Source organism: Bombina bombina, chromosome 8 (genome assembly GCF_027579735.1).
Source record: "Bombina bombina isolate aBomBom1 chromosome 8, aBomBom1.pri, whole genome shotgun sequence".
Taxonomy (NCBI): Eukaryota; Metazoa; Chordata; class Amphibia; order Anura; family Bombinatoridae; genus Bombina; species Bombina bombina.
In genome coordinates, this window is record NC_069506.1 from 113,405,436 (window position 1) to 113,418,297 (window position 12,862).

The 12,862-nt window shown below is 39.1% G+C and overlaps 1 protein-coding gene across 1 annotated transcript in view; it reads left to right on the forward strand.

Annotated features, from left to right (window-relative positions):
* LOC128638844 (arf-GAP with coiled-coil, ANK repeat and PH domain-containing protein 3-like) overlaps window positions 1-11,719 on the forward strand; it is a 223,040-nt gene extending 211,321 nt beyond the window's left edge. The window contains exons 4-5 of the mRNA XM_053690977.1: window positions 10,779-10,832; window positions 11,627-11,719. Of these exons, the coding sequence (XP_053546952.1) occupies window positions 10,779-10,832; window positions 11,627-11,719 (147 nt within the window). The remainder of the gene's footprint in view (window positions 1-10,778; window positions 10,833-11,626) is intronic.
* The last annotated feature ends 1,143 nt before the right edge of the window (window positions 11,720-12,862 follow it).

Below are 12,862 nucleotides of genomic sequence, written 5' to 3' on the forward strand. Positions count from 1 at the left end.
GGCACAGAAGTTTTTCCAGCTTTTGTTCTGTCTCAGCTGAGTGCATCTCTCTCTCTTTTTATATTTATGGAAATTGCCCTTGGGTCTCCCTAAGAGTAACCGGGGAAACCAGATGTGGACTCCTTGCACACATGCCCTTAGAGAGATGCGACTGCACCTCACTGACGAGGCCCACAAAAGGCCGAAACGATCGTCTGGGGTTGTTGTTTTTCTTGTTCAGAGAAGAATTGCCTGGTATTTCGGTGCTGGACTGTCATTGGGCAGGGTCAGACTGATATGCTACAGGATATTTTTTCTCTGTGAAGGGGCATAGTGTGCTAAAAGAGTATGCACCCTGAGTGGCACCCTAAAATGAACATGGCACAGAAGTTTTTCCAGCTTTTGTTCTGTCTCAGCTGAGTGCATCTCTCTCTCTTTTTATATTTATGGAAATTGCCCTTGGGTCTCCCTAAGAGTAACCGGGGAAACCAGACGTGGACTCCTTGCACACATGCCCTTAGAGAGATGCGACTGCACCTCACTGACGAGGCCCACAAAAGGCCGAAACGATCGTCTGGGGTTGTTGTTTTTCTTGTTCAGAGAAGAATTGCCTGGTATTTCGGTGCTGGACTGTCATTGGGCAGGGTCAGACTGATATGCTACAGGATATTTTTTCTCTGTGAAGGGTCATAGTGTGCTAAAAGAGTATGCACCCTGAGTGGCACCCTAAAATGAACATGGCACGGAAGTTTTTCCAGCTTTTGTTCTGTCTCAGCTGAGTGCATCTCTCTCTCTTTTTATATTTATGGAAATTGCTCTTGGGTCTCCCTAAGAGTAACCGGGGAAACCAGACGTGGACTCCTTGCACACATGCCCTTAGAGAGATGCGACTGCACCTCACTGACGAGGCCCACAAAAGGCCGAAACGATCGTCTGGGGTTGTTGTTTTTCTTGTTCAGAGAAGAATTGCCTGGTATTTCGGTGCTGGACTGTCATTGGGCAGGGTCAGACTGATATGCTACAGGATATTTTTTCTCTGTGAAGGGGCATAGTGTGCTAAAAGAGTATGCACCCTGAGTGGCACCCTAAAATGAACATGGCACAGAAGTTTTTCCAGCTTTTGTTCTGTCTCAGCTGAGTGCATCTCTCTCTCTTTTTATATTTATGGAAATTGCTCTTGGGTCTCCCTAAGAGTAACCGGGGAAACCAGACGTGGACTCCTTGCACACATGCCCTTAGAGAGATGCGACTGCACCTCACTGATGAGGCCCACAAAAGGCCGAAACGATCGTCTGGGGTTGTTGTTTTTCTTGTTCAGAGAAGAATTGCCTGGTATTTCGGTGCTGGACTGTCATTGGGCAGGGTCAGACTGATATGCTACAGGATATTTTTTCTCTGTGAAGGGGCATAGTGTGCTAAAAGAGTATGCACCCTGAGTGGCACCCTAAAATGAACATGGCACAGAAGTTTTTCCAGCTTTTGTTCTGTCTCAGCTGAGTGCATCTCTCTCTCTTTTTATATTTATGGAAATTGCTCTTGGGTCTCCCTAAGAGTAACCGGGGAAACCAGACGTGGACTCCTTGCACACATGCCCTTAGAGAGATGCGACTGCACCTCGCTGACGAGGCCCACAAAAGGCCGAAACGATCGTCTGGGGTTGTTGTTTTTCTTGTTCAGAGAAGAATTGCCTGGTATTTCGGTGCTGGACTGTCATTGGGCAGGGTCAGACTGATATGCTACAGGATATTTTTTCTCTGTGAAGGGGCATAGTGTGCTAAAAGAGTATGCACCCTGAGTGGCACCCTAAAATGAACATGGCACGGAAGTTTTTCCAGCTTTTGTTCTGTCTCAGCTGAGTGCATCTCTCTCTCTTTTTATATTTATTGGTATGGTTGTTATCATAGCGAATCGAGTCTTTCCATACTTACCGCTGATTCTTTACTGCTATTGGACCAGGTAATAAACTTACTGGCTACTATCGGATCACACTTTGATCTATGTATGGCAACACCCGATAGCACTTGTATCCATTCCTCTTGAGAAAGTCCTAACGTTGTAGGACGAAACGCGTTGAGGTCATCAACGCTCTGACGTCACGGACGTCCTTCGACTATCCAAGCTTGATGGAGAGCACACGAGTTTTACTTGGGCTGATATTGTTTGCGGCTATTAACAACATCTCCAGGTCCTGCCAGAAACTCGTCGGACCAAATGACTCAGAGCCATCGGTTCTTATATATCCCTGCATGATTTTTATATATATATCCTGTAAGTGCAATTTTATATAGCGCATAAGCTGTTATATTAAAAAGTTTACTCTTAGAAGGGATGCGCTGTGTTTCTTTTTTTAGATACAAAAGGTAGTACAAGAAAAAAAACTAAATAGGTAGTTTCACTTCTAAGGCACTGAGTCAAATAACTGTAGGTGTTACACTATAATAAATTCAGTTTGATAGGGAAAGTGTTATGTGATTATTCATCCAATGTTAACAAGTCCTTTGAGGAGTATTAGAATAGCCATAATTACAGGGAGTACTAAACGCCTTAAAGGGATATGAAACCCCAAAAATGTATTTTTTGATTGAAGGTTCATTCAAATGTAAAAAACAAGTTTAAATTTACTTCTATTATCAAACTTACTTAGTTTCCACCTTACTGCCGCTCTTAACATATATTTTTCTTTCATGTAATTAGCAAGAGTCCATGAGCTAGTGACGTATGGGACGTATGGGATATACATTCCTACCAGGAGGGGCAAAGTTTCCCAAACCTCAAAATGCCTATAAATACACCCCTCACCACACCCACAATTCAGTTTTACAAACTTTGCCTCCGATGGAGGTGGTGAAGTAAGTTTGTGCTAGATTCTACGTTGATATGCGCTCCGCAGCAAGTTGGAGCCCGGTTTTCCTCTCAGCGTGCAGTGAATGTCAGAGGGATGTGAGGAGAGTATTGCCTATTTGAATGCAGTGATCTCCTTCTACGGGGTCTATTTCATAGGTTCTCTGTTATCGGTCGTAGAGATTCATCTCTTACCTCCCTTTTCAGATCGACGATATACTCTTATATATACCATTACCTCTGCTGATTCTCGTTTCAGTACTGGTTTGGCTTTCTACAAACATGTAGATGAGTGTCCTGGGGTAAGTAAATCTTATTTTCTGTGACACTCTAAGCTATGGTTGGGCACTTTGTTTATAAAGTTCTAAATATATGTATTCAAACATTTATTTGCCTTGACTCAGAATGTTCAACTTTCCTTATTTTTCAGACAGTCAGTTTCATATTTGGGATAATGCATTTGATTTAATCATTTTTTCTTACCTTCAAAAATTTGACTTTTTTCCCTGTGGGCTGTTAGGCTCGCGGGGGGCTGAAAATGCTTCATTTTATTGCGTCATTCTTGGCGCGGACTTTTTTGGCGCAAAAAATCTTTTCCGTTTCCGGCGTCATACGTGTCGCCGGAAGTTGCATCATTTTTTGACGTTATTTTGCACCAAAAATGTCGGCGTTCCGGATGTGGCGTCATTTTTTGCGCCAAAAAGCATTTAGGCGCTAAAAAATATGGGCGTCGCTTTTGTCTCCACATTATTTAAGTCTCATTTTTCATTGCTTCTGGTTGCTAGAAGCTTGTTCTTTGGCATTTTTTCCCATTCCTGAAACTGTCATTTAAGGAATTTGTTCAATTTTGCTTTATATGTTGTTGTTTTTTCTCTTACATATTGCAAGATGTCTCACGTTGCATCTGAGTCAGAAGATACTACAGGAAAATCGCTGTCTAATGCTGGATCTACCAAAGCTAAGTGTATCTGCTGTAAACTTTTGGTAGCTATTCCTCCAGCTGTTGTTTGTATTGATTGTCATGACAAACTTGTTAAAGCAGATAATATTTCCTTTAGTAAAGTACCATTGCCTGTTGCAGTTCCTTCAACATCTAAGGTGCAGAATGTTCCTGATAACATAAGAGATTTTGTTTCTGAATCCATAAAGAAGGCTATGTCTGTTATTTCTCCTTCTAGTAAACGTAAAAAATATTTTAAAACTTCTCTCCCTACAGATGAATTTTTAAATGAACATCATCATTCTGATTCTGATGACTCTTCTGGTTCAGAGGATTCTGTCTCAGAGGTTGATGCTGATAAATCTTCATATTTATTTAAAATGGAATTTATTCGTTCTTTACTTAAAGAAGTTCTAATTGCTTTAGAAATAGAGGATTCTGGTCCTCTTGATACTAATTCTAAACGTTTGGATAAGGTATTTAAATCTCCTGTGGTTATTCCAGAAGTTTTTCCTGTTCCTAATGCTATTTCTGCAGTAATTTCCAAAGAATGGGATAAATTGGGTAATTCATTTACTCCTTCTAAACGTTTTAAGCAATTATATCCTGTGCCGTCTGACAGATTAGAATTTTGGGACAAAATCCCTAAAGTTGATGGGGCTATTTCTACCCTTGCTAAACGTACTACTATTCCTACGTCAGATGGTACTTCGTTTAAGGATTCTTTAGATAGGAAAATTGAATCCTTTCTAAGAAAAGCTTATCTGTGTTCAGGTAATCTTCTTAGACCTGCTATATCTTTGGCTGATGTTGCTGCAGCTTCAACTTTTTGGTTGGAAACCTTAGCGCAACAAGTAACACATCATGATTCTCATGATATTATTATTCTTCTTCAGCATGCTAATAATTTTATCTGTGATGCCATCTTTGATATTATCAGAGTTGATGTCAGGTTTATGTCTCTAGCTATTTTAGCTAGAAGAGCTTTATGGCTTAAGACTTGGAATGCTGATATGGCTTCTAAATCAACTCTACTTTCCATTTCTTTCCAGGGTAACAAATTATTTGGTTCTCAGTTGGATTCTATTATTTCAACTGTTACTGGTGGGAAAGGAACCTTTTTACCACAGGATAAAAAATCTAAGGGTAAAAACAGAGCTAATAATCATTTTCGTTCCTTTCGTTTCAACAAAGAACAAAAACCTGATCCTTCATCCTCAGGAGCAGTTTCAGTTTGGAAACCATCTCCAATCTGGAATAAATCCAAGCCAGCCAGAAAGGCAAAGCCTGCTTCTAAGTCCACATGAAGGTGCGGCCCTCATTCCAGCTCAGCTGGTAGGGGGCAGGTTACGTTTTTTCAAAGAAATTTGGATCAATTCTGTTCACAATCTTTGGATTCAGAACATTGTTTCAGAAGGGTACAGAATTGGTTTCAAGATGAGACCTCCTGCAAAGAGATTTTTTCTTTCCCGTGTCCCAGTAAATCCAGTAAAGCTCAAGCATTTCTGAATTGTGTTTCAGATCTAGAGTTGACTGGAGTAATTATGCCAGTTCCAGTTCAGGAAGAGGGGATGGGGTTTTATTCAAATCTCTTCATTGTACCAAAGAAGGAGAATTCCTTCAGACCAGTTCTGGATCTAAAAATATTGAATCGTTATGTAAGGATACCAACGTTCAAGATGGTAACTGTAAGGACTATCTTGCCTTTTGTTCAGCAAGGGAATTATATGTCCACAATAGATTTACAGGATGCATATCTGCATATTCCGATTCATCCGGATCATTATCGGTTCCTGAGATTCTCTTTTCTGGACAAGCATTACCAGTTTGTGGCTCTGCCGTTTGGCCTTGCTACAGCTCCAAGAATTTTTACAAAGGTTCTCGGTGCCCTTCTGTCTGTAATCAGAGAACAGGGTATTGTGGTATTTCCTTATTTGGACGATATCTTGGTACTTGCTCAGTCTTTACATTTAGCAGAATTTCATACGAATCGACTTGTGTTGTTTCTTCAAGATCATGGTTGGAGGATCAATTTACCAAAAAGTTCATTGATTCCTCAGACAAGGGTAACCTTTCTGGGTTTCCAAATAGATTCAGTGTCCATGACTCTGTCTTTAACAGACAAGATGCGTCTAAAACTGATGGCAGCTTGTCGAAACCTTCAGTCACAATCATTCCCTTCGGTAGCCTTATGCATGGAAATTCTAGGTCTTATGACTGCTGCATCGGACGCAATCCCCTTTGCTCGTTTTCACATGCGACCTCTTCAGCTTTGTATGCTGAATCAATGGTGCAAGGATTACACAAAGATATCTCAATTAATATCTTTAAAACCGATTGTTCGACACTCTCTAACGTGGTGGACAGATCACCATCGTTTAATTCAGGGGGCTTCTTTTGTGCTTCCGACCTGGACTGTAATTTCAACAGATGCAAGTCTCACAGGTTGGGGAGCTGTGTGGGGATCTCTGACGGCACAAGGAGTTTGGGAATCTCAGGAGGTGAGATTACCGATCAATATTTTGGAACTCCGTGCAATTTTCAGAGCTCTTCAGTTTTGGCCTCTTCTGAAGAGAGAATCGTTCATTTGTTTTCAGACAGACAATGTCACAACTGTGGCATACATCAATCATCAAGGAGGAACTCACAGTCCTCTGGCTATGAAAGAAGTATCTCGAATTTTGGTTTGGGCGGAATCCAGCTCCTGTCTAATCTCTGCGGTTCATATCCCAGGTGTAGACAATTGGGAAGCGGATTATCTCAGTCGCCAAACGTTGCATCCGGGCGAATGGTCTCTTCACCCAGAGGTGTTTCTTCAGATCGTTCAAATGTGGGAACTTCCAGAAATAGATTTGATGGCGTCCCATCTAAACAAGAAACTTCCCAGGTATCTGTCCAGATCCCGGGATCCTCAGGCGGAGGCAGTGGATGCATTATCACTTCCTTGGAAGTATCATCCTGCCTATATCTTTCCGCCTCTAGTTCTTCTTCCAAGAGTAATCTCCAAGATTCTGAAGGAATGCTCGTTTGTTCTGCTGGTAGCTCCGGCATGGCCTCACAGGTTTTGGTATGCGGATCTTGTCCGGATGGCCTCTTGCCAACCGTGGACTCTTCCGTTAAGACCAGACCTTCTGTCACAAGGTCCTTTTTTCCATCAGGATCTGAAATCCTTAAATTTAAAGGTATGGAGATTGAACGCTTGATTCTTCGTCAAAGAGGTTTCTCTGACGCTGTGATTAATACTATGTTACAGGCTCGTAAATCTGTATCTAGAGAGATATATTATAGAGTCTGGAAGACTTATATTTCTTGGTGTATTTCTCATCATTTTTCTTGGCATTCTTTTAGAATTCCGAGAATTTTACAGTTTCTTCAGGATGGTTTAGATAAAGGTTTGTCCGCAAGTTCCTTGAAAGGACAAATCTCTGCTCTTTCTGTTCTTTTTCACAGAAAGATTGCTATTCTTCCTGATATTCATTGTTTTGTACAAGCTTTGGTTCGTATAAAACCTGTCATTAAGTCAATTTCTCCTCCTTGGAGTTTGAATTTGGTTCTGGGGGCTCTTCAAGCTCCTCCGTTTGAACCTATGCATTCATTGGACATTAAATTACTTTCTTGGAAAGTTTTGTTCCTTTTGGCCATCTCTTCTGCCAGAAGAGTTTCTGAATTATCTGCTCTTTCTTGTGAGTCTCCTTTTCTGATTTTTCATCAGGATAAGGCGGTGTTGCGAACTTCTTTTGGATTTTTACCTAAAGTTGTGAATTCCAACAACATTAGTAGAGAAATTGTGGTTCCTTCATTATGTCCTAATCCTAAGAATTCTAAGGAGAAATCGTTGCATTCTTTGGATGTTGTTAGAGCTTTGAAATATTATGTTGAAGCTACTAAATCTTTCAGAAAGACTTCTAGTCTATTTGTTATCTTTTCCGGTTCTAGAAAAGGCCAGAAAGCTTCTGCCATTTCTTTGGCATCTTGGTTGAAATCTTTAATTCATCTTGCCTATGTTGAGTCGGGTAAAACTCCGCCTCAGAGAATTACAGCTCATTCTACTAGGTCAGTTTCTACTTCCTGGGCATTTAGGAATGAAGCTTCGGTTGATCAGATTTGCAAAGCAGCAACTTGGTCCTCTTTGCATACTTTTACTAAATTCTACCATTTTGATGTATTTTCTTCTTCTGAAGCAGTTTTTGGTAGAAAAGTACTTCAGGCAGCGGTTTCAGTTTGAATCTTCTGCTTATGTTTTTCGTTAAACTTAATTTTGGGTGTGGATTATTTTCAGCAGGAATTGGCTGTCTTTATTTTATCCCTCCCTCTCTAGTGACTCTTGTGTGGAAAGATCCACATCTTGGGTAATCATTATCCCATACGTCACTAGCTCATGGACTCTTGCTAATTACATGAAAGAAAACATAATTTATGTAAGAACTTACCTGATAAATTCATTTCTTTCATATTAGCAAGAGTCCATGAGGCCCGCCCTTTTTTTGTGGTGGTTATGATTTTGTATAAAGCACAATTATTCCAATTCCTTATTTTATATGCTTTCGCACTTTTTTATCACCCCACTTCTTGGCTATTCGTTAAACTGAATTGTGGGTGTGGTGAGGGGTGTATTTATAGGCATTTTGAGGTTTGGGAAACTTTGCCCCTCCTGGTAGGAATGTATATCCCATACGTCCCATACGTCACTAGCTCATGGACTCTTGCTAATATGAAAGAAATGAATTTATCAGGTAAGTTCTTACATAAATTATGTTTTTCTTTAGTGTATCGGTCCCACCTGTTCCTGACCCTCACGCCACCAACGATTGGCACCACTGCTGCCAGATGCAGAGTGGGACACAGAGTGTCCCTCGCTGCTTTGGTACCTCTGCAAGACTATTTCTGCACTTCCCCACTCATGGGACAAGCAGAAATAGCGCAATCTCGTTACTTTTAGCGAGATCGCCGCAGAGAGAGACCCAGGACAGCAGCGTCGTACAGGGTACGAAGCTGGTCCTTAAGGGCTTAACGACTAGCGCAGTCCTCGCGCAGTCTCTATTGCGCATCAGCACTGGTCGTTAAGGGGTTAAGGCCATGCAAGCTTGTCTCACGCTGCAGTCTCTACTGCGCATGACTGCGTCAGACAAACATACCTGGCCTTTTATAATATACAATTCTTGTGTAATTCTTTCGCCCAATTGTTGATTCCTCACTTATAAATGTTCACTTAAAGGGACAGTCAAGTCCAAAAAAAACTTTCAGTTTTCAAATAGGGCATGTAATTTTAAACAACTTTCCAATTTACTTTTATCAACAATTTTGCTTTGTTCTGTTGGTATTCTAGTTGAAAGCAAACCTAGGAAGGCACATATGATAATTTCTAAGCCCTTGAAGGCCGCCTCTATTTTATTTACTTTTCACAGCAGGGGAGAGCAAGCTCATGTAGGCCATATAGATAGCATTGTGATCACGCCCGTGGCTAGTGGCAGACACTGCACTTATTGGCTAAAATGCAAGTCAATAGATAATAACTAAAAGTCATGTGATTTGGGGCGGTCAGAAGATGCTTAGATACAAGTTAGTCACAGAAGTAAAAAGTGTATTAATATAACAGTGTTGGTTTTGCAAAACTGGGGAATGGGTAATAAAGGGATTATCTATCTTTTTAAACACAAATTCTGGTGTTGACTGTCCCTTTAAGAGATGTGAACATATGATGTTACAATACTGCTATCTAACCTGCAATGCCACCCCTGTAGTTGTAGACTTGTAGAGATATGAGGCTATATATCTACACCAGTGAAGGCTCATATCATATTACTTTGAATGTGAAAACATTTGTATGTATATATCTTTTATTTATATATATATATATATATATATATATATATGTATATATATGTTACGGGTAAAGTAAGAAATTCGGGTAATCCTAGGATTTCCCGGGTAAAACAGACATTACCCAAGCGGCTGTGGGTAAAGCCCAATGTACTAGAATTCCCCCATCTACACTATTTATTTTGCCTCCACCTGGGGGTTCAAGGAAGGCACCCCGCCATCCTCTGGCATCCACCCCAAGTGAACCTTGGGGACTGAGGTTTAAAAGGGGGGCGTCACCCCCCTTGAACCCCCCAGGCCGAGGCAAAAATATATTGAAGATGGGGGAATTACTGTGCATGCTATATATGTTAGAATGCAGTGATTCCACACTCTGAAGGGATTTATGATCATATGATCATGCATCGGGCTTTATGCACAGCAGATTGGGTAATGTCCGCCTTACCCGGGTAATCCTTGGATTACCCAATATCTGACTTTGTCTGCAACATATACATCGTTCAACACAGCTGATCCTTTCTTTATAACATAAATATTTGCTGTGGTACAGGTCCTAATTTAGCAATCCAGATCATCTGATTAAATTCTGGGATATAATTGTGCTTGGAAACTAAATGTAGGAATTTCGCAAGAGTCTAGAACTGGGTGTTTTATATTTGATCAGTTGGTGGTACAAGTAGAGAACCCTTTATCCATCAGAATAGTTTGGATTTTGGAATATTTGCATCTGCAAAATGGGAGACTTTGGAGAGGGAATTGGAACTAAGTGTGAACAACAATACCTTATGTCATTTAGGCAATATTAACAAGTTATTATACAGCTTATATATGTAAGCTAAAGGCAGTTTTATATTATTTGTAATACTTTGTATACATAGTACCATCAGATACACAGTACAATACTGTAATCACAAAGGTAATATTTGTTGTTTTAAATAAATATAGATTATTATTTGCATTATAGAACAGAAAACAAACAAACTGAACACAGGCAGATAATATTTGACTTACAGGCAGGGAAAATAGTATTTTTGATAATAAAAAAAAATTTTTTTTTAAAACATTTGGATTTTGGAATTCCGCATTTAGAGATTTGTACCTGTAGTGTAATCTCTTGTTTTCCTCAGGGATATCAAATTATATCTTCTCTTTTTGTAGTTTTATCTGAGTTTTCTAAGTCTGTGATTTCTCTTTTCAGGAATGTCTGGATAAATTTGGGGACAGCCTGCAAGAAATGGTTAACTACCATATGGTAAGTAAGAGCTTTACATATGTCCTGAAAAGCAAAGAAAAATGTCAGCATACAGTTTATCTGCATATGAGTAGACTTAAAGGGACACTGAACCCAAATTTTTTCTTTTGTGATTCAGATAGAGCATGCAATTTTAAGCAACTTTCTAATTTACTCCTATTAGCAGGGTTTCTTCGTTCTCTTGCTATCTTTATTTGAAAAAGAAGGCATCTAAGCTTTTTTCTTGGTTCAGAGCTCTGGACAGCACTTTTTGATTGGTGGATGCATTTATCCACCAATCAGCAAGGACAACCTAGGTTGTTCACCAAAAATGGGCCGGCATCTAAACTTACATTCTTGCATTTCAAATAAAGATACCAAGAGAATAAAGAAAATTTGATAATAGGAGTAAATTAGAAAGTTGCTTAAAATGTCATGCTCTATCTGAATCACAATAGAAAAAATTTGGGTTTAGTGTCCCTTTAAAGGAACATTGGAAACTTTTTAAAAATTGTATGATCTGATTGAATCATAAAAGAACATGTTTAGTTTCTACTGTATATCCCTTTAAGGCTGAACTCTGTACCTGAGTATAGATATGTATGTATGTATTAAATTGTATAGACTTTAAGGTAGACTAGCTTATACATAATCCCTATTACTTTGTAATTAACATTTTATGTGCTCTTGGTCATTGCATGTGAAGGGGATGCACTATACATTTTGACAATCAGCATTAATGACTACAGTGACAAAGCTTGTCCATTTTTACTCCTATCTGACTATTGTTACTGATTCTTGTTTATGTAAAATAGGTTGTTACCTGTTCTACAGTATGGATTTACTGCAGCAATATATTGGACAATCTTATGTCAATGTCTACAATGGTTATAGGCTACATAAATTGACATCAATTGGGATTTGGACAGTCTCATCAAATTTCACATTTATCACCGGTCATAACTTTCTGTCTGGCTAAGATCTGACTCTTGAGGGTTATTTGTCTTAAAGGGATGGTGTGTTTAATTTTGCGTTTTAGAATCATGCACATTGTATTACAATGCTTGTTTTGTTTTACTGTGCTGCTAAAGTGTCAGGATCATTAAATAATTGAATTAAGTTAATCAGATACCATATTTCCTATCTATGTATAGGTAATCAATATATAATTCATGCGACCCAACAGTTCCATGACTCAGATTTAAAGGGATATAAACCCCCAAAACAATTCTTTCATTATTCAGATAGAATATAGAATTTTAAACAACTTCTCAATTTACTTCTATTATCAAATTTTCTTCATTTTCTTGTTATCCTTTGTTGAAAAGCAGGAAGGTAAGGTCAAGCGTGTGCACCTCTCTGCAGCACTATTTAGCAGCAGTTTTGCATCAATGTTATACATTATCAAGAACCAATAGATGGCAGCACTATTTCCTGTCATGTAGCACTCCAGACATGTGCATGCTACCAATCTAGATATCTCTTCAACAAAGAATAACATGCGAACGACACACATTGCATAATAGAAATAAATTGGAATCTTTTTAGAATGGTATTCTGTATCTAAATCATGAAAGGAAAAAATGTGGGTTTCATGTCCCTTTAAGTTTCTTTGATTGTCGTCTCTCACAATTCCTTCTCATTGTTTTATAATAGTGTACCTTCTCTTAGTTCTAGTTTTTTCAAAATAAAAAAAATGAGGTATCTGCTATCTCTGCCTCACTATGTCCTTTGGACCTCTATGTAAATGGATATTATACTTGATTAAAGGGACACTGAACCCAAATTTTTTCTTTCGTGATTCAGATAGAGCATGCAATTTTAAGCAACTTTCTAATTTGCTCCTATTATCAAATGTTCTTTATTCTCTTGGTATCTTTATTTGAAATGCAAGAATTTAAGTTTATATGCCGGCCCATTTTTGGTGAACAACTTGGGTTGTCCTTGCTGATTGGTGGATAAATTCATCCACCAATAAAAAATTGCTGTCCAGAGTTCTGATCCAAAAAAAAAAGCTTAGATGTCTTCTTTTTCAATTAAAGATAGCAAGA